The following is a 21,466-nucleotide window of genomic DNA, read 5'->3' as shown; positions in this document are numbered from 1 at the left end:
TAGAAACAATCCGGGACTAAATTAAAAACATATGAAAAGTTTAAGAAAAAGTCAAAAAATTTGGACTGCAGGGGTCATACAGCCGTGTGGTTCACACAGCTGAGACACATGCCCGTGTCTCAAGCCGTGTAACCTTCGAAATAGGGACACATGGCTGTGTCCTCGCTCGTGTGCTAGGTCATGTAACACTCGAAATAACCTCACACGCTCGTATGCCAGGTCGTGTGCTAGGCCGTGTAACTGCATGACTTGTGAGCCTTAAACCTATAAGGGACACACGACCGTGTGGACTTAAAATGAACCTTGAACAACAAGTTTACCATTTCAAGCTTACTTGGATCCTAAGTAAACCATTTACCAACCAAAACACCTATTCAAAGTGACATTGATCAAGCCAAAAACATACCAAATCAACCTATTAAGTGCCTAATCAATGTACCCTCATTTGTACTATAAGTATATACAATTGAACATGAAAATAAAACCTCAAACACAACTTATCAATTCAACAAACCAACATCTAACCAATGTACTTATCATAGGTACCTCAAATACACATATCATTAACACATACCATTTCTATTTGCATTGAAACATCTAACTCATTCACATGTATCTTATAGTTTAACAATATGTGCATAAGTCATACTTAACATTATACACATCCAAAACATTTATAATGACATATACACCTAATACATGCCATATAAACCGAAAAAAACATTCTAAAAACTATCGAAATTAAGTTGGATAGTGTGACTTGAACGCCGATCTGATCGTCCAACCTTTCGAGTATCTACAAGAACATTAAATAACACAAGTAAGCTTAATGAAGCTTAGTAAGTTCGACGTATTTAAACGATAAATCTTATCGAAATAATTATAACAATTCAAACATTAACTATTCAACCACGAAGGTTTCCTGTCATCCACAATCTCAACTGATAAATCACATACGTTCAATTTAATACTCAAATGTATAGAAAATCCATCAAATTCATTAAACAAATTACGTTACCGAGATTTTCAATTTGAAGAACGACTTACGGTAGGAGCACATCGTTAGTCCAACCATAACACACCAAATGCTCATATGAGCCAATCCCTTCAAAACACACCAATTGCTCGCAAGAGCTAATCCAACCGAAATACGCCAATGCTCATAAAAGCTAGTCCAACTGAAACACGCCAAACAGAGAGTATAACGCGAGAGTTCGCAACAAATGCTGAACCTCGGTTTACTTGGAAAAATATATATACATCCCTCCAAAACCATCTCTACTCCAATTCCCCACAACACACCATATCACGACTGTACTCTATCCGGCGTTCAATCTAATCCGAACATCAAATTCAATAACATATCTCAAATAATCATTCATTATCACTAATTAAATATATATTGTATTATGTTATACTATTCAACAATTCATATAGATGTTAAATTTTAAATCATACGAACTTCCTGGATTGCATTTTAATAGTTGCAGAAGTTCAGAGACTATTCCATAAATTTTCCTTTTCCACAAATATCTACGGGCTCTTAATCTAGAATATAAAATTTCTCAATTATCAACTTAAATTTCAAGTTTCAATCCACTTTACAATTAATACCCTTTTATTTTTCAAATTTACACAATTACCCTAAACTTTTACAATTTATGCAATTTAGTCCTTTAACCCGAAATTCATCAAATTAACCATTTTTTCTCAATTCAATATTCCATCCCAATATGCTAGGCCCTTAAACAATCCTTAATAAACATTAAATTCACTATCAAACCCTAAAATTTTGACATTTTCATAATTTAATCCTAAAATAAAAATAAAACAAAAATCACTTTACAAAACCATCAAACAACACAATCAAAGCTCCAAATACATGGCATTCATCATAAAAATTCAAAATTCATCAATGAAAACTTCAAAAAAATTTAACAGGATAAAAAACGAAGGTATGAGCTAGTTGGACCTAGTTGCAACGATATCAAAAACATAAAAGTTATAACAAATATAATCAAAATGGACTTACATGCAAAGAAATTAGGCAATCAAAACTTTTCCTTAACCTAGCTATGGCTTTCGGCCATTTGAAGAAGAAAATGAAAATGAATTTGTTTTTCCATTTTTTAATTTTGTTTAATTTTGATTAAACTTTTATTAATTTACAAAATTACCATCCAAATCACATTATTTTGTCATTTTCCATTAATTTTCCATCCCACTATATTAATTAGGGCTTAATTATCACTTAAGTCATTCCTTAATTATTAATTAAACCATTTAATAACCTAATTGCATTAATTAACAAGTTTTACACATTTTTCAATGTAGTCATTTTCTCTTAATTAACTATCTAGACGTTAATATTTCTAAACCAAATTTTAATACGACTCTAATGACTCTACAAATATTCTAAAAATAATATTTACGAGTCGATACGACGAAAATTTGTGATCCTGAACCACTGAAAATCGGGCTGTTACACCGAACATAAGTGGGGGTATAACAATATTCCCTTTTGCGCCGAGAGGAGGGTTATAAAGTGGCTTCCTTGTGACATTCTGATCTGATAACTCCGTTTTTAGGTTGCTCCAGATGGTGGCTTTATTTTATGATAAAATGTTATATCTAAACGTTTGAGATTCTGCCATAAATGTACTCTGAGGATTGTGTTTTTACGGAGTCATGATTATGATGAACAACAACCTTTTGGGACAGGTGGTGAATTTCCATTGGATGTTGGTTGTCCTTCAAAATAGTGCATTTCTTTTTCGAAATTATTTTGCATCTTTTTTTGTTTAAAATTTCCACAACTGTTGTTGGCAATTTACTAGTATTTATTGGTATTTTAGAATAATTTCTGTATTTTCAGAGTTTTTTTTTTCGATTCGATTTGAAGTTCTTGTTCTTTGCTATTATAAGAATTATTTTCAATATTTTGTTAAAAAAATTCTTAACAAATGGCTAGGGGAGATAAACGATCTAGCAAAACTTAAGGAAAAGGTGATGGTTGTACTGGTTGTGCTCTGTTTATAAAAGCGGTAAAGAGTCAGGAAACAATTACTGTGAAGTCTGATAAAGCTGTTGCAACGAGGTCCAGAAAGGGTAATGATAAGCCTACTGTCTGTCTTAGTTATCAGTGTTTCGCGATCCATCAGGAGATGAAAAACTTACTATTATCCCACGGTTTACTCACGAAGCATCACAAGTATGAGTTTATTATCCTAGAAGGGTAACATTATGTTAGTGAAGTGTTTGGCCCATACTTTATTAGTGGGAGGCCAGGATTCTATCTTTCATTGTTCCTACATGAAGCGAGTTTTACTCTTCCTTTCCTAAATTTCATTTAGGACATTCTGTACAACTTCCATATGGCACTATATCAAGTGACGGGTCTCTCCCAGTGGTTACTTTTTGTTTTTTTTTCATCATGTATCTTAAAAAAGGAATATATCATTTCGATTAGTTGTTTTGATATATGTTTTCTTGATAAAGTAGAATGAGGACTAATTCCCTAGGTTGTTCGAGTTTAAGCCTTAAACATCTTCTCCCTAGACGGAGAATTTATTCTACGACAAGAATGTGACAATACAAGTTGATTATAGTAAGTACATTTTCGTAGAACTAAAGTTCAGAAGGAGATTTGGTTTCCTTATCAAATGGACGCGCCCTTTTACTAGGACTTGCTATTACCGTCCTTGCTTACAAAATATTCCTAGTGGTTCTCATTATTGCAAGATGATGAACTACAAGGAGATATTAGTGGTCCCCCTTGAGATTTCTTTGAGGAGTGTCTTCAAGTATTGTCATGAGGGAAGGGTGTTAGTGGGCACACTATCCAAGATATAGTGAATGGCTTTGAGAACAACGGAACTACTCCCCTAACTTCCTACTATTTTCCTTTTCATTTCAAATTTGGGATAGCTAGGTGTCTTCAGAGGGTGACTTTGGAGCCTATCTATTAGATTACCAAGTTGTGCCACCTGCCTTACTGCGAGTAGGAGGTACCACCAGGTACTAGCCAAATAAATCATTTGCTCCTAGATGATCGCCATATAAATGCTTTAGAGCCTCTCTCTTTTGGTGACGATGAGTCTGGTAATGATTATACGGATAGCTATTTTATTATCATTATTATCTACTCTTTGAAATTAGTCATTATACTGACTACATTGTACAGGTAGAGTTTCTTTGTCTGGTTCAAAAAGACCAATGGAAAGTGTTAATGACTTCGATAGGAAACGAGCAAGAGAAGATTCATTTAGAAGGGGGATTTTTATGAGGCCTACTAGAATAGTGATTCACGACCTTATTGGACCTGACCATATGTAATAGTCCGTTTTTTAGTGGTGTTGGAAATAGTGGTTTCAGAACCACAATTCTGACGTATGAGTCTGTAAATACTAATTATTTAATATTTACGAGGTCATTAGTATCGTATTAAATTTTGGTCTAGTAATTTAAATGTTTAGATAGTTAATTAAGTAAAAAGCACTAAATCGTAAAAGTTGGAAAAGTAAGCCATTAATAGATTATATGTGTTAAATGGATATTTAAACATGAAGTGAGGGTCTTACAAGGTAATTAAACCTTATTTAATAATAATGGATGGTTGGTAAATAAAAATGGATTAAAAATATGAAGTAATGACATTTTTGTAATTAAGTTTAAATTAAAACAAAAGAAAATGTAGAATGGTGTCATCTTTTCATTTCTTCTTTTATGTTGGTTGAACCTCCATGGGAAAAATCAGGGGAGCTTTGGTTTGATTTCATGCTTGCATGTAAGTGTTTTTCATGAATTTTGCATTTTTGAGATCGTTGTATTGATATTTAACTAGTTTAGGGACTAACTTGTGAAGTTTCCAAAGTTTAGAAAAAATACCATTAATGTTCTTGAAGTATTTTTTATGTTTGTTCTTGAGCATGAAGCTTGATAATAATTTTGATCTAATTTGTAAAGTGATTTTTAGTAATTTTCATGTTTAGTGACTAAATCAAAATAAACTAAAATAGACATGGTTTTCTTGATAAATCCAGAATTTTAGGGTTATTTTATAATGGTTAAAACTTAGGTGAAAAGGGTTTAAAGTTTAATTATGAGAATAAGCTTGTTTTGGTCTTAAAGACCAAATTGATTAAAGTGTAAAAGCTTGGGACAAATGTGTAAAATTGTAAATAAGAAGTCATATATATTAAATTGAATAATATATGAAATTGAGGCTAATAATTGAAATAAATTATATTATAGATCAAGAACAAGTTGATAACCGGGGAAAAGAGAAAGTTGTGGAGTAGTCTCTGAACTCTTGTCGTTACTGCAGTTTAGCCTTGGTAAGTTTGTTTGGTTTATTTTGATAAATTTTACAATATGAATTGAATGAGAATTTAGTTGTTGATTGTTAACTTAAATATCTCAATGTTAAATTAGTATGAATGGGAATAATATACAGTTGAACCTTAGTTTAGCGGTAATATCTCTTGAGCCGATGAAAGGAGGATAGAGTACAATTGGCATGCCAATAGGTTATAGTGCACGCGGTATGAGGATTTTTTTGAGATGAGACGATGATTCCTGACCTGTGATTTTACACTTAATATACTGTAGTCCAGCATTTGTTGCAGATTATCGTGATATATTATAGTGATCCTGGCGTGTTACTGGGGGCAGAAGTAAAGCCTTTGGGCTTGACACTTTGTGCCTAGGCGTGTTTTTGGAGGGATACTAGCCAATGGGCTAGGCATTTGGTGCTGAGACGTGTTATCGGTTGGATTGGCTTGTTTGAGCGTTTGGCATGTTTCGGATGGATAATTGTGTACTCATATCCGTATATCGTTCATTGACAATGTTTCTTGTGTTAAATGTCTTGTTGTTAAATTCGTTGGATGATTATTCATGAATTTCTTGATAGCATTGTGACTTATTAATGAATGATCTCGTATGGGTACCTTGTACTCGTTTGTATATATATGCTCACCTGTTATGGATTGTGGTTGACAAGAAATTCTGGCTTTTTAGTATTGTTATGTTTAATTCGGTAAGTTTTATCGTCTTAACCATCGAACTTACTAAGCTCTATAGAAGCTTACTCGTGTTATTTATCTTATTTTCTTGTAAATAACATTTTGTGGAGTCGGGCGATCAGATCAATTTGAAGATCACACTAACCAGATACATTTTGGTATATTTTGATATGTTTATCTTGGGTTATATGGCATGTAATACATGTTTTGTATATGTTTAGATACTTATTACAAATGTTATATTTTAAGCTTGGTATAAGCTTACTTGTGTAGGTGCCTTTAATCTTGGTGTGAATATGTTCATATAAATTTGTTTTGGTCATGTGATATAAACCTTATTTAAGTGTTTGAATCATGGTATGAATGAATGTGAATGATTAAGAAGTAATGATAAGTTTGGCATGAGTTTTATATATGAACTTATGAATTTGAATACAAATTAGTTGATGTGTCATGTGAATTGAGGTTGATAATTGAATTATGGTGTCAATTAGGACACATTGGTTAGGCACTTAGGTTGATTGTTTTGGCATGTTTTAGGCTTGTTTAAATGTGTTTTTGAAGTATGGAAATTGTTGGTTTTGATTTGGCTTGGAACCTATGTGATACGAGTCACAAAAGCCCAAATTCTTGAAGGCGAGGCCCAATAAGCCAATTCCCAGCCCAATCAAGAGATCCATACATACTTAGTTGAAAATCAGGCCAAATTGTCAAAGTGGCCCAAGTTGTAAAGTTTTATTTTTATTTTTATTTATTTATTTACTTAGTTTAAATTTTTATGTAAATATTCAGTCCAAGAGTCCCAAATAAAGACCTTTGACCGAATTTCCATATTAAAATAATTAGGAGTTTTTTTATTTTAGTTTTCTAATTAAATTAGGACTAGTTATAAGGCCTATTTAAAGGCATGGCTGGCCACCTTGTAAAGAACTTCTCAATTATATAAAAATATCGATTTGTTTAAGTGCGAATTCTCTTTGAGTTTTTCTCCAAGAATTCTCTCTTGAGTTTTCTTTAGAAGTTGTTTTAACAATCTTTTGATTGTGGGAGCCATCTTCACCTTCTTCTTGCCATTGATATTCTTTGGAGGAGATTAGAGCCGTTTGAAGGAGTTGTGAGATCTTTCGGGATTTTAAGGCTTCTTAGGACTTATCTTTTAATTTCTTCTTTGTCAATTCTTTCTTTATTTCGCTAGTCTTTGAATCTTTATCTAATTTATTTTCTGTTCTTATTGTGTTTTCAGCCTTTTTCTATCTTAAGGAATCAGCCCAAAAATCCCCAATTTCTAGGGTTCTTCCATACTCTTTTTGGGTGAAATTAGATAGTCAAAATTTGGGGAAAACTATCTTGGTGTTCAATTGGGTAGAATCGCAATCTCCTTTAGGGTTTCAAGAACCCTTATTAACACTTATTTCTATTCTCAATTTGATTCTTTGCTGATTTGGGGATTTTATTTTAGATCTGGAAATTCAAAGTTCTAATATTTTAATTTTCTGTTTCGTTTCAGATCTGATTGTTTAGGGTTTTTGTAGGAGTTTCTCGTGACTTGGCAACTCGATCTTGGTCCGCGTGCAACCCCGTATCACTATGTGTTGGATGAAAGTTGTGCCTTGTTTTGGAAGTTTTTTAAGGTGCACACGGCCTGGGTTATGCCACATGGCCATGTGACACACATGGCTTAGCTACACGGCCATGTGTCTTATTAATTTTTAGGTGCAGGATTTTTCAAACGGTCATAGTGAGTTACACGGTCTGGCCACACGGGCGTGTGGAGAAGACACACGGCCTGGGCTATTCCACATGGCCTGGCCACACAACTGTGTGACCCTTGTTTCTAAAATTTTTAAATTTTTGCATATTTTTCTATTTTGATTCAAATTAGTCCCGGATTGTTCCCAAACTATTTTTAGGGTCCCGTAAACTTGATTTAAGGCTCGTAAGTGTATTTGTACATTGATTCTTATAAACTATTGAATGTTATCATTTATTTTGTATTTCTACTTCTGTTTAACGATAAATGTCTTAATTTGTACAGTAATACTCCGTAACCCCAATTCTACAACGGAGGCGAGTTATGAGTGTTACACCATACCTCTCGTCATTTGGTTATTTCGAGTAGGTAGTCTCATCCTGTTCCTGAGGCTTTTCCTCAGGTTACTCTTGCTAAATCTTCGATGAAAGTTCTGACTCGAATCTTAAGGGTTGCTGATGCTTAATCGGAGGGCCATAGTATTCAATTAGAGGGTTTTACACAGGTTTCCTCAAGCCACACACCTGTAGGAGGTGTGTCTCAATGTGAGAGGGAGTAGTGGCAAAAGGAGAAGAAAGAGTACATTAATCTAAATAATGCCTTCACGGGGTTAGATAGGAGGACTCAGTCTTTGAATGGGGTGAAAGCTCGTCGAAGGGAAGAAATGGAGAAGCGAATGGAAATGAATAAGGTACTGGATATAGTGGAAGCAATTATACCTGTTATTGTTGTGCATGAGGTGCTTGCTACCATGCAAATGGCTTACTAGGAGGGTTATCACCTTGGTTTTGATGTATATTACCCTTACAGACCGAAATAGGAAAAGTTATGTGATTATTTCAGGATGTGAGTGTACTACGGGAGGTGTTCTCATTGGAATCCATTTTCTTGACCTTAAGGATGCTGTTGTTATGACTTGATTTTCAATAGTGTCGTAAAATTTAGTTTTAGAACAAATTACCATTGTTGAGAGTTCAAATGAAATTTGAATGTTTAAGCTTAAAAATCATGCATGAGTAACACTAGCTAGTTTATGGGGAAATATGTTACTATTGTAAGCATAAGTGTTATATTAAACTTGAATTAAACTTAGACTAAATATTTAATTATGGTATCATTAAGGACTAAATTGTAAAGGATATAAACTTTGAAGGTTGAAAATGAATAATGGTTGTAAGAGGTCTTTGTATTATATTTATCAAGCCGGATTTAAATTTGATCGGGTAAATTGTGGTAGTTTCTAATACCTTGGGGGTACAAACGTATTCTGGTGTGGTTGGTGGGATAGGTGCACTTGTGAATAAAATGATATATCCGATTTGGGTAATAGGGATCATAATGTAACAATGATATATTGAACATGTATTTTACTAGTATGAGATATTGAAGGTAACATGAGATATGATTTTGATATGTTAAACTAGATGCAAATACTTTAAGGTTGGAAATTATATCTAGAAATTGAGTAAAACATTATTGTGAATGAAATGAAACGATAATTAAACTATCGGTATATATATGTATCTATGATATTAATATAAAATGATTAGTTGGTTATCTCGAATTATCATGTTATTTATGTTAATTTGGTTTTGTTATGTTTATATTTGAATTCGAATTATGCTAGCACCATTGTTTGGTTTTGTACATAGGTCTCGGATAAAGCTAAAGAAATTTTGCAGTGAAGCATCCAACTCTTAAACTTAGCTCGGAAGCCATTACAATCCTATTTTATATGTATATGTGGGAAAAAAATCCGATTTAAAAATGTTTTTTGTTACAGGGGGAAATTAAAAATTTGAAAACGAGTCAGTTTGTGATATTTATAGCAACAAACTTTTCCTGAAGTGTATTGTGCTTTGTGCGAGACTGATACTAGATGTTCATGGCTTTTAACCAAACGACCTTCTTCACTATTCTCGTACCACGAATTACTTTGAGTGTGAGCTCAAACAATTATGAATCAAACACAAAATCAGAAATAATTTTCTTACTTTTAATAGGAAAGTAAATCTCTCTATATAGAAATAGATAGAATTGTTATTTCTAGAAAATTGAATTTATACTTAGAAAATAAATTATGAATATTTTTGGGCAGAATAACAATATCTCAAATTTTTGTGTGTGCTTTTTTAGCCCTACCAATGCAATCTATTTATAGGGAGAGATTGAAAAATCTTGGTTGAATTAGTACAATACAAATAATATGTATCTAATAGAAAGATAAGTCACCTAGTTCTACTAAGAGAGAGGAGTGGTTAACCCTAGTTAATGATTGCTGCCCATCATACACATTATAAGGGGTTTTGGGCCTCTGCTGCGAGCATGGACATGGACCCAACCAAAACCCTTGATGTCGAGCAAGCAACTCGTGAAACCTTGTAAGATCCAATCAAGCTTCTCAGAGGCCCAATTACTTGCGCACGAGCTAAGAAGATTAAAGAAGTTGTCACAGGTTTAATTGATCGAGTTTGGGCATGCACACTATGCGTTCCATGCAAAATATGCATTTCATGCATTCCATGCAACACATGCATTTCATGCGAACCATGTATTCCGTGCAATGTGCTACATGTAAAACTTTAATATTTGTGTGTTTAAATTCGGTAGCTGGAAATAAGGATTTTTATCTATTTAGTTATTTTAGTTTGAGTTTTAATTATGTCTTAGTTTAGACATCTTAAATGTGTGTTTTAAATACTGCACTTTATATTATGTGTCTTAATTCTTACATCATTAATATTTGTCTAAGTTCATACAAATTAAAAGTGTGTTTTTTGTCTTAAATTGTTGCATTTAAACATTGTTATAATTTTGGCTAGATTGTTCACATTGCTGCTGCTAGAAAGCTTCCTCCCAAGCTATTCGTATTGCGTAAACTACATTTAAGGAGCTAAACACAACCTCCCATGAGCCATTTCGTGAAAAGCAAAGCATCAAGTGTTTTCACACTTGACCATTCGGTTGGCTACCAAGTTCACACCTATGGAACCATTCACTTCTTGCTGTTCACACCTTGAGACTCTTCGTACAACACAATTTGCACTAATGAACTACATATCCAAAGTGACCATTTGGTTATCAAGGCAGCATCAATTCATGTTCACATTATTGAAACCATTCAATTCCATGAACTCTCAAGGACCAATGTAATTGGCTGTTTGGGAATACAAATTTCACAATGTGAACAAGGCTTTTGGCATCATCAACATCTAGAAACTCTTAAGGGATGCTTTGAACGAATTAATGGTCATTAAACACATTTATTCTGATTGTTATCTCACGCCTATTCGGCTGGTTCCTTGTACAACCTATAAATATGAGGCTTGAAACATTTTGTAACAACTTTTGATGAATTTTAATCTTATTGTAAGTGTTCACTCTCCTTGTTCTCATTTGACTCAAATTGACTTATCAAGCATTCCTTGTGGCGTCAATTTGATTTCATTCGAACTTATCACTTTTTAGAAGTGTGGCGTCCATCCTTTATACCGGTTGGTTCCTATCTTGGTAGATAGAAGGTCACAGTGCTTATTTTCCTTTTATATCCATCTTAAGTACTAATATAAGGATTGGGTCAGTATTGTTCTATAATATTGGTTCATTCTTGAGTCCTTAAATCGAATCAAAGCTTATCCTTCCTTCTTTTATTATTATCCATCAAACCACCCTTTTTCAAAGCCAGCCATTAACATTTCAACCTTTACAAAGTGCATGACATTGATACTTCTTAATTTCGATCAGAAACTCTTGCGACTCATAATCATCCTACGATTCGCATCAACCTCTCCTATATTGGATCAAATTATACATGCTTCTTAACTTTTAACCCAACATTTTATAATTTAATCCAATATGTTTTTCTATTTCTCAAAATAAATATTATTTATTAAATAAAATTTTCAATTAAATAAAATTTTCAATCTAATTCTAATTTCGTTAAAGTCATGACAACTTTTCGTAAAAAAATTTATGAGAATATATTTAATTTCTATATTCAACGGATTCACAATGACCAATTAATTTAATTCTATTTTGAACTTCAATTATTAAAAATAATTCGAAAAAATTAAGGTCATTTCTATGCTTAGTGAGAAACCATCGGATGTAATCTATTTATCTAACTTTATCATTTCTATTCATTTGATTCTAAATGCAATTCGTTTATGATTTTAGTGAGCTGGCGGAGAGAGCAATTAGACATATATGTAATTAGGGTTAAAATATTTTATAATTAATTTTAATTATTTATCTTTTATAAATTTAATATTTATCTTTTATTTTGGATATCTAATAATAATGTGGATGGATTTAGAAAAATGCCCACGTAAGAAACCCGGGCCTACCTCACAGCTACTATTAAAGCTTCTACTATAATCGGTATTCAAACAGTTCATTCTTATTTTTTTTACCACTTAGTGCGCTAAAAAAAGTAAAATAAATAAATACGCTGCCTTCCTCGCTTCAGTCTCTGGCGCTCACTTCTTTTAATTTTTTTTTTCCTTTTTGTTCTTTTTTGTTAATATTTTAAACCCATTCAGTGTCTCTCTCGAGCTTAGCGTCCATATCCTCTTATGCCATCTCACACCTGAAACTTACATCGACTTCTCGGTGTTACCTTAAAGAAACCGAAGCCTGTAAACAATGACAGTGTTTTCCGGCAGTAGACAGGTGGTTCCCGTCGACTACGAGGCTGAAGTTTCTCAGCGTCTCCTCGACGCTTCGTTATCTGGCGATCTGAAGTCCGCTCTTGAATGTCTCGCCGATCCTTTCGTCGATGTCAACTTCGTTGGTACCGTTTGCTTGAAAACGAGGAAGACCGAAGTCGTTTTGAGAGAAGAATCCGCGGCTGAGGTCCGCTTCGATTATGAAGAGTTTAAAACTGATGTCACCGCTCTTTTCCTCGCTGTTCATGTTGGAAATCTCGCTCTCGTTAAGAAACTATTGGTAATGCAGTAGAAAACTTTCGTTTTTCTTTTCCCTTTTTGTCGATCGGGATGTAATTCAAACTGTTTTACCCACGTCGCGTTTTTTCTGTGATGTTTTTCTCGTTTTGATGATCAAATTTGAAATCTTACCCTTTTTCTCTTTTTCACTTTAAATTTCAGAATTTTCAACTGTCTCATTTCCCTTGTCGTTTTGCTTGGGATTCTCAAGCGTTTTAACCTCTTCTGCCTTTCGGTTATCTTGAGTTGGTTTTCACAAAAAAAATTTAACTAAATTTGAAGATTCAATTATTTTTAAAAAGGTTTTGTTGAATTTTTTTTGAATGTTTTGGAAATCAGTAACTTGTCACGAGAGTTAGATCGCTGCTTCTAAAGTCCCTAATTTTGACAGCATTGTCGAAAGTTTAGTAATAATACACCAATGGTATCAAGGAGTGATTTGGTGATTTACTGATTTTGAAGCGTTTCACATCCACTCTCTGTAACTCCATGCTTGGCTACTAGAAAAAAAGTTGGGAGTGGATATGATACTCACTTCGAAACAAAATTTTCAAATTCAAATTTCAATCAGAATGGTAGTTTGGTGATTTCCAAATCTTTTTCGAACTGCTAAAAGAATTTAATATTTAAATTGCTCGTAATTTCCTTTCCTTTAGATACTTAGATTCTTTGATATAATTATATTCTGACGCTTTTTCCATTTTTTGATTTTCTCAAATCGAGGAAGCTAAGGTTACATCTTATTCAAAAAACTTTTGTCTTGCTCGCTTTATTGCTTTTCTCCTGCTCCGGTCCCAAAATTTAAATCGTCACAAGTAACAAGTTACATTAACAATGACTAATTACGAGATTACCGTAAAATAATGAAATGAAAATTTATAGATTTAAGTAAGCTTCCTTAATTCACGGTGGTAATTCCACTTATTTTTCCTTGAATCTTTACCGAGAATTCCTGATATGGGCAATAAACTATTCTCTTGATTTGAATACATGAAGTAAATGTTTGTGATACGCATGTCTTTCATATTTTATTTATAAACAATAAATGCATTGATAAATTGTAGAAATACTTGTAATAACACCTCATTGCCTATGGCTGAAACTGAATAACGTCTTGGTAAATTTGAGATTGCTGCATCGTAGTCGCCTCTTTTCTGGGTAGCTGCTAATCTCTTTTGTCAAGAGAACTCTGACTAGGCGATTCAAGCATTTCAGTTCATTTTCAGCTTATCTTTTGTTAAATCAGATGAACCTGTTTCTGGACTTTGATGTGGAAGTTGCGTCAAAGAAGTTGCTATCTGGATTGGCAGTGCGAAGATAGGCTGTCCTAGACCCAGTTTTTTGTTTTCGTCTGTCATTTCCGTTGCTTATCGGTTTGATAATTATGCGTTTCTCTTATGGATTGAAGGGCAATTAGTCCAAGATATTTAGTGTTCAACTAGATTCAGAGGTGTCCTGTTTTCTCTTCATCAACATGGTTTTTCTTTTCAGAAGTAAATTCAGATGAGATTTTTTTTAGAAAGACAGTTATAATTTGTGATATTTTATTTTGCATTAAGTTGGAAAAAATTATATTTCTTATACTAGGAAGATGTAAATTAATGTAGCACTCGAAAATAAGCAAGAAGGATAGTTTTATTGATTCTCCGGGACGAGAAATATGCTCTGTGAGCCCCATACTGAGTTGTCACTGACCATTGGCTTGAGTTTGAAGTACAAAACAGTACACGATGCATCCCCCATCCCCTCTTTGATTGAATTCTTTGTGCATTTCTTGAAGAACGTTCCATTATTCTCTGTCTATGAATCAGTGTTGTTCCCTTCCTTTTCTTTCTCAGTTTTTGTTTGTTTGTGGCTGTGTATTATTTTATTTTATTTTTATGAAGATTGAAAAATACTTACCATGCTAGTGGTAAAGTACAAGAATGATTGTAAACTTTAACTCCAAAATGAAGTCTTCCGTTTAAATTCCTTAAAAATATCAAAATAAAAACAAAAAAAACCCTTTGTATTATGGACTAAAATTTTGTACACTTTTGGATGACAGAGCATAGGAGCTGATGTGAATCATAAACTCTTCAAGGGCTTTGCAACAACAGTAGCCGTGAGGGAGGGCCGACTTGAGATTCTGGAAATATTACTTAAAACTGGGGCTTCTCAGCCAGCTTGCGAGGAAGCTCTTCTGGAGGCAAGCTGCCATGGACAAGCAAGGCTAGCAGAATTGCTCATGGGCTCTGATTTAATTCGACCACATGTTGCAGTTCAGGCTTTCGTCACAGCATGCTGCAGGGGGTTTGCGGAAGTGGTCAACACTCTCATGAAGGTAAAACCATCATACTCGCTGAATCATGCGCATCACTTTACAGCAACTTCATGAGCTCTAAAACTCACTAAAATAGAAGTGTGATGGGGAAAGTTCCAACAATTTTTATGGCAATACCAGATGGCAAAACAAATAGGAGGTGCCGGGACCATGACATTTTATCGTCCTGTAATAAAACTGACTAGAAGTTGGGTGATTGGCATGAATGCCCTTATTGCTGATTTAGCTAACAGATTTCTAGTGTTATTTAGTTGATCCTCCAAGGGGGCAAAGACCGGGAATATTACCTAGCTCTTTGATTTAAATTTTATATGATAATCTAATGGCTCTCCTGCTCTATAACAGTGTGGTGTTGATGCAAGTGCTAGTCATAGACAGCTCCTCCGGTCGTCTAAACCTTCCTTGCACACAAATGTTGACTGCACAGCACTTGTTGCTGCTGTGGTTAGTAGGCAGGCCTCCGTTGTTCGCTTGCTTCTACAGGTGATCTAATAATTTAGTGTGCTGTATGATTTACACAACTTTCTCAAACTCTGAAATAAATGCTTTTACATAATTAACCACTACATGGTTAAGTGGGTTCGTGCCACTTATTGTCCTTCTGATACACAAGTTTGAAATCAGAAAGCTTTTTAGACTTTTTCCTAATTTTACATTTGCATATTCAAATAATTTAATCCATCTGGATCTAGTCAAACTTTCTTGTAGTCTGTTTCAATTAAGAATAGTTCATTTTAGCAAGATAGTTTACAATTCCCCGGATTAATTGACAAGAGAGTTTCAAGAGTTGTATTGGTTAAGCAGTCTTCTACTGTTATTTCTTGCCTTGTAAACTACTTAGACTCGTTATCTTATTTATCCAAAATCTTGAAACAGGCTAGGACCCCAATCGATATTAAAGTAAGTCTGGGAGCATGGTCATGGGATACAACTACGGGTGAAGAGTTTCGAGTGGGTGCAGGATTGGCTGAGCCCTATGCCATCAGTTGGTGTGCTGTAGAATATTTTGAAGATAGTGGTGCCATATTACGGATGCTCCTTCAGCACCTTCCCCTTGAGACACTTCATCATGGAAGAACCCTCCTCCACCATGCAATTCTTTGTTGCAATGCAGGAGCAGTGAAAGTTCTCTTGGACTGTGGTGCAAATGTAGAATGTCCAGTTAAAACCCCGAAAACCGAGTTCTGTCCAATTCACATGGCTGCCCGTCTTGGCTTGTCAGCAGCCCTTCAATCCCTCATTAATGCTGGTTGTGATCTGAACTCCAAGACAGATTCTGGTGACACAGCTTTGATGGTTTGTGCAAAATACAAGCATGAAGAATGCGTTAAAGTGCTGACAATGGCTGGTGCTGACTTTGGCTTAGTTAACGTCTCTGGTCAGTCAGCTGGTTCAATCGCTCGATCAAACCAGTGGTCCCTCAGTTTTCAGCAAGCAGTGCTAGATGCAATCAAGGTTGGAAAGATCCCCAAGTCAAGCAACGTTTCAGTTTTTTCTCCTTTAATGTTTGTCGCTCAGGCAGGCGATGTTCAGGCTCTAAAAGCTCTGATAGGAAGTGGAGAAGTTAATATTGATTATCAGGATGATAAAGGTTTTTCGGCAGTAATGGTTGCAGCCTTGAAAGGTCACGTTGAAGCATTCCGTTTGCTAGTCTATGCCGGGGCTGATGTTAAGCTGTTAAACAAATCTGGTGAGACTGCTTTTAAGTTGTCTGAACTGAATCAGAATCGTCACCTGTTTGAGAAGGTGATGCTTGAATTTGCACTTGAAAAGGGCAATCGCAATGCCGGAGGCTTCTATGCTTTGCATTGTGCAGCACGGCATGGAGTATTGGATGCTGTTAAATTGTTGACAAGCAGAGGCTATGATGTAAACGTCCCTGATGGAAATGGCTATACTCCACTTATGTTAGCAGCTAGGGAAGGTCACGGTTCCATGTGTGAGCTCTTAATCTCACATGGTGCAAATTGTTATTTCAAGAATGCTAAAGGGGAAACCGCACTCTCTCTTGCCAGAAAAATCGTAGGCCTGAAAAACAATGCAGAACGCGTGATTCTGGACTCGCTTGCTCGCTCGCTCGTTCTTGAAGGTACCTCTGTAATGAAGCATACCAAGGGAGGAAAAGGAAATCCACATGGGAAACAAATGAAAATGGTGGGAACTACTGGGGTGCTGCAATGGGGAAAGTCAAGAAAACGGAATGTGATATGCCGAGAGGCAGAACTAGGGCCGAGCCAAGCCTTTGAAAGAAACAGGAATGGAAAGGGCAACGCTAATGAACCCGGAGTGTTTCGAGTAGTGACCACTAAGAACAAAGAGGTCCATTTTATGTGCGAAGGTGGGTTAGAAATGGCAGAGCTCTGGGTGCGAGGAATTAAGCTTGTAACAAGGGAGGCTATATTCGGCAAACAACCAGAAAGATAGATAAATAGAGATGAACTAGAGAGAGTTGATAGAATTGTATTTGTATAAATGCTTGTAGAGCTTTACTTCTTTGTCTTGACGTAGTTTGAACGCTTGATATTGGGTTGTAAAGTCAATGCCCTGCTGATTTACGGTATCGGTTTTCAATGTGAAATCGAGAATTGGAGCTAAGAATTGCATCCCAATTTGTTGGAAACATGATAAAGATGTTATAACAAATACAATACCATTTGTTCCTGAAGCAGCAAAGAAGCCACTCTGTCAATGGTAATCATTCTTTTACCAAACAAAAGAAATAAAATGAACTGACCAAACATTCAATCACTTGAAGACCCATCATCATCATGATCTTCATGCTCCGTAACAACTTTCTCTATGAACCTCTTTCGAACTCCTTCGAGAACAGATGCATTGCTCCCACTTTGACCATCATTCAGTACAGGATCTGATTGACAAAGAACTAAGGCCACACCTATATCACATACAAAAGAGGAACAAAATTATGTTGAAATCGGATTGAGATATGGAATTTCAATTAAAATGGCTGAAAAGCAAAAGAAAGACGAAGAAAGGTGCAAAACAAAGATCGAAGAGCAGTAAACATAATTTATTTGAAAAACAAGTGAATTCCTTCACATATAGCATACCTTCAGGCGTGCATCTGTGGCCAAAACTATGCAAGCCTACATAATTTGCTTTCACCGCTCCGTTGTTATACACCAAGAGTGTGGGAAGATTACGATCTGGGTAGTTAGGAATGCAATCTGTAGATATTATCTTGACAAACTTTGTTGCAGGGTATTTAACTGCCAATTCTTCCAAACACTGCAAAAGCAGCCCACACTCCAGAAATCTATAAGAGATGCCGGTAAAGAAAAAAATCAGTCAATGCAAGGAACCTGTCAACTCCCTTAAACTTAAGAGCATGGCATTAACACCAATTTTATATGAGCATGAGCATTCATAAATTTCATGGTTCCAAGTCTTAGTTTTCATTCCAAGTTTATCGGATTTCGAAGATAACTATAGAATATACAGCAAAGACAAGGGAAATGTGCAACATCAATGCAAAAGTTATGGGAGAAAGATCATTTATAAATTTCATGGTTCACAAGCCGTGGATTTATTCGCATTTATAAACCAGTACACAGTTCCTATTGAATTTCATTGACATCCATGTAATATCGAGCAAAGAAAAGGGGAATGACTAGGTTAGAATGACCAACACTTGAAGATGCGGAAAGCACCAAACATTGCATTAAGCAAATAAGGCCCATCAATAACCGAAAACCGGAACAAGAAGAGGAATAATATATTATGATGAGCATAAAGATTCTATGATGCCTATTTCGATGCATACAAAGAAACATAATTGTTACAATTCTAATAACTAATGTTAGCATAAAAAGAGATCCAACTGTTTCAAATGTTAATACCCTTCTTTGTAGAGAATGACAACAACCCAGACATCCTGAGGAGCTTGCGAAACCTCCCGTACGAAATCGGATCCGGAAATTGGCATAACCGATCCATACTTTGAAATCTTAACAGCTTCCCTCATCTCAGCCAGCCTCTTCTTTCTATCAAAACAAACACCATTTTGTCAATTGAACTTCAGAAACATAGATATCAATGAAAACCCAGATTCCAATGAATTCAATCACTAGGAAAAAGTTCAATCTTTTTTAATCAATCATAAATCTGTTACAAAATTAATAGTCAACCTGGTATCATCTTTTAAGTTAAATAAAAACTAACTCCTTATTTTTCATCCATTTTACAAGTTATAGAATATGAAAACTATCCTTTCAACTGATACATTTAAAAGTTTATCTAAATGAACGAAACCATTTATTAATTCAATTAAAAAGAATCAATAAAGTCTTAATCCTCCAAATTAAATCTGAACAAAAAAAAAAGGTTAAAGAGTAAACCTGTATTCTTCAAGGAATCTATCATCATCGAGATCATCTTCGATTTCTTCAAGTTGTTCTTCAGTCTTTTCATCGATCCAAGACTTGTCCTTAGGGACGGAATCCGGGTCAGGTGCAGGTTCAAAAGGGTCAGGCTTGAAAGCTGGTGGCTTTGGGGGTAAATTCCCTAGCTTTCTTTGAATATCATCCCATTGAGTGGAAGCTCCTTCGACATCTTTGTAAACGAAATGGTAATCCGCCATTGTTTTACAGCAATCGGAGCTTCCTCTTTGGATCTCTGCTTCTAGTAAGAACACAAAGGAAAAGAAGAAAAATTGAAAAGGAGAACAACGATTGAGACGTCGCTAATAGATAAAGTCGGGCCCAAGTAGGAAGGCCCGGTAATAAACCACGAGGCCGAAATTATGTTTTTAAAATTTATTATTAAATAGATTAATTTAATCCCTCTATTATTAAAAATAACATTTACAGCAGACAGATATCTCTAATTTTTTTCAATTTCTGTTCAATTAAAAAAAAGTTCATTTACCATAAAAATTTTATAAATATTAACTCTGTTAAACAATAAATATTAAATTTATTCTAATTTAACTTTATTTGATTTTTTAATAGTAGAGACTAATTTGATTATAGAGGCCTCTTACATACTTTCATCTTTAAATTTCATAAAATATTTTTCAATTGTTTTTGAGTTTTTTAAATTATGACAAAATGATAATAAGATTGAATTAACATATTCTTGGGTGATTACATTATCTTATTTTATTAACGTATGGGAACTTAAGATTTTAATGTTTAGTCGATGAAATGTAGATTACTTGAAAATATACTACTGGATTGCCTTATTATAATATTTTTTCCAATTTTAGACATTATTAGCATGCCAAATATTTGTGATAAATTTCTGAATTTTATAATAAAATTAATAAAATAGCATATATCTTTTAAAATATATTTATTTTTCTAAAAAATCAATTGCATTTATGAATATTTAAAATATATATAATAAGTATGCATATTCTCAATTCAAAAGTGAAATTAAAGGTAGAGTCATGAATATTTAAAGCAGATCAAATTTAAATATATAAATATTAATATAATTAAAGCCAATCTATTTTGATAAAAAAGTCTTATTTAATTAAATAAAACTTATAAAAAGAAAGAGTAAAATTGTGATAAAATCAATATTACTTTGAGAATCTTACATTATCTAACTGTGGTAGTAAGATTACTTCTATAGTACCAAATTTTAGCATTGTTTAGAATGTTAAATTCCTATGTTAAAGAAATATTTATGTTGAGTAATTTTGTCTCATATTTTATTAATGAGAAAATTCAAATATTTATACATACTATCACTGTTCATGACATGATCCTACTGTTTATGACTTAACCCCACTATTCCTATGACCGACCCTCTAAGCAGACCTTGGGCATGATGGACATGTGTTCCATTCTGGGTCGCCTGCTAGAGCATGCGGTCTTCATCCTGCGAGCTCCTTGGGTATATGCGAACAAAGACCGCAAGCCCCCTTGCTATCCTTTCGTTGTTCGCCTCAAATTAATCCATCTGATGGGTTGCTGGTAGGTGACCCGGATCTTATCTAGAATTCGGGTTGGTGATTACTGGTGTATAATAATCTAGTCCCCCTAGTGGGTCTTAGGAGGGTTACAAAGTGATACTTTTTAGATCCATCACATCAAGTTTAAATACAGTTTGTTGGGTACGCTATGAGTTGTGATGTGCAACGCATGTTCTGCCGCGTGTACGAATAAGTTTTGTCTACTTGCATCTGACCGTTGGCATTTGAATCGTTTCCGTTTGTTTGCATCTGAATCGTTAATCTTTCATGATCATGTAAAGAGTCAAAATGTGGGAAGAGAAACCCCTTTTAAAAAGGGGATCTCCAGAGCCTTAAGCTCATCACTTCTAGCATTTTCAACAATCGAATTGAAGGTAACTTCGGAGAACTTACTTTTGCTTCTTAAATTTTTATTTTCTTTTTTAACTCAAATCATGACGAGAATGAGGGGAATCGGTAACCGAATAATCTAAAGCCATC

General features: G+C 34.5%; 2 protein-coding genes across 2 annotated transcripts; one reads left to right on the top strand and one right to left on the bottom strand.

Moving 5' to 3' along the window:
• Positions 1–12,231: 12,231 nt before the first annotated feature.
• LOC105780072 (uncharacterized) lies at positions 12,232–17,643 on the top strand. Its single transcript, XM_012604178.2, has 4 exons — positions 12,232–12,723; positions 14,770–15,045; positions 15,391–15,528; positions 15,922–17,643. The coding sequence occupies exons 1-4, from the start codon at positions 12,421–12,423 to the stop codon at positions 17,467–17,469; spliced, it is 2,265 nt and encodes a 754-aa protein (XP_012459632.1). The 5' UTR covers positions 12,232–12,420; the 3' UTR covers positions 17,470–17,643.
• Positions 17,631–19,740, bottom strand: LOC105780073 (uncharacterized). Its single transcript, XM_012604180.2, has 4 exons — positions 19,404–19,740; positions 18,906–19,049; positions 18,117–18,322; positions 17,631–17,941 (listed from the first exon to the last, which is right to left on the bottom strand). Exons 1-4 carry the CDS (start codon positions 19,643–19,645, stop codon positions 17,787–17,789), a joined length of 747 nt encoding a protein of 248 aa, XP_012459634.1. The 5' UTR covers positions 19,646–19,740; the 3' UTR covers positions 17,631–17,786.
• Between the last annotated feature and the right edge of the window lie 1,726 nt (positions 19,741–21,466).

This window comes from Gossypium raimondii, chromosome 4, assembly GCF_025698545.1.
Source record: "Gossypium raimondii isolate GPD5lz chromosome 4, ASM2569854v1, whole genome shotgun sequence".
Taxonomy (NCBI): Eukaryota; Viridiplantae; Streptophyta; class Magnoliopsida; order Malvales; family Malvaceae; genus Gossypium; species Gossypium raimondii.
The sequence above is the reverse complement of the archived record's forward strand: the minus strand, read 5'-3'. Positions and strand labels throughout refer to the sequence as shown.

Coding starts and splice junctions, on each gene's coding strand:
- LOC105780072 (XM_012604178.2), top strand. CDS start 12,421: ATGACAGTGTTTTCCGGCAGTAGACAGGTGGTTCCCGTCGACTACGAG. Junction 12,724..14,769: donor CTCTCGTTAAGAAACTATTG/GTAATGCAGTAG, acceptor TTTGGATGACAG/AGCATAGGAGCTGATGTGAA. Junction 15,046..15,390: donor TGGTCAACACTCTCATGAAG/GTAAAACCATCA, acceptor GCTCTATAACAG/TGTGGTGTTGATGCAAGTGC.
- LOC105780073 (XM_012604180.2), bottom strand. CDS start 19,645: ATGGCGGATTACCATTTCGTTTACAAAGATGTCGAAGGAGCTTCCACT. Junction 19,050..19,403: donor AGATTCCTTGAAGAATACAG/GTTTACTCTTTA, acceptor TTGTTTTGATAG/AAAGAAGAGGCTGGCTGAGA. Junction 18,323..18,905: donor GTCATTCTCTACAAAGAAGG/GTATTAACATTT, acceptor CATCTCTTATAG/ATTTCTGGAGTGTGGGCTGC.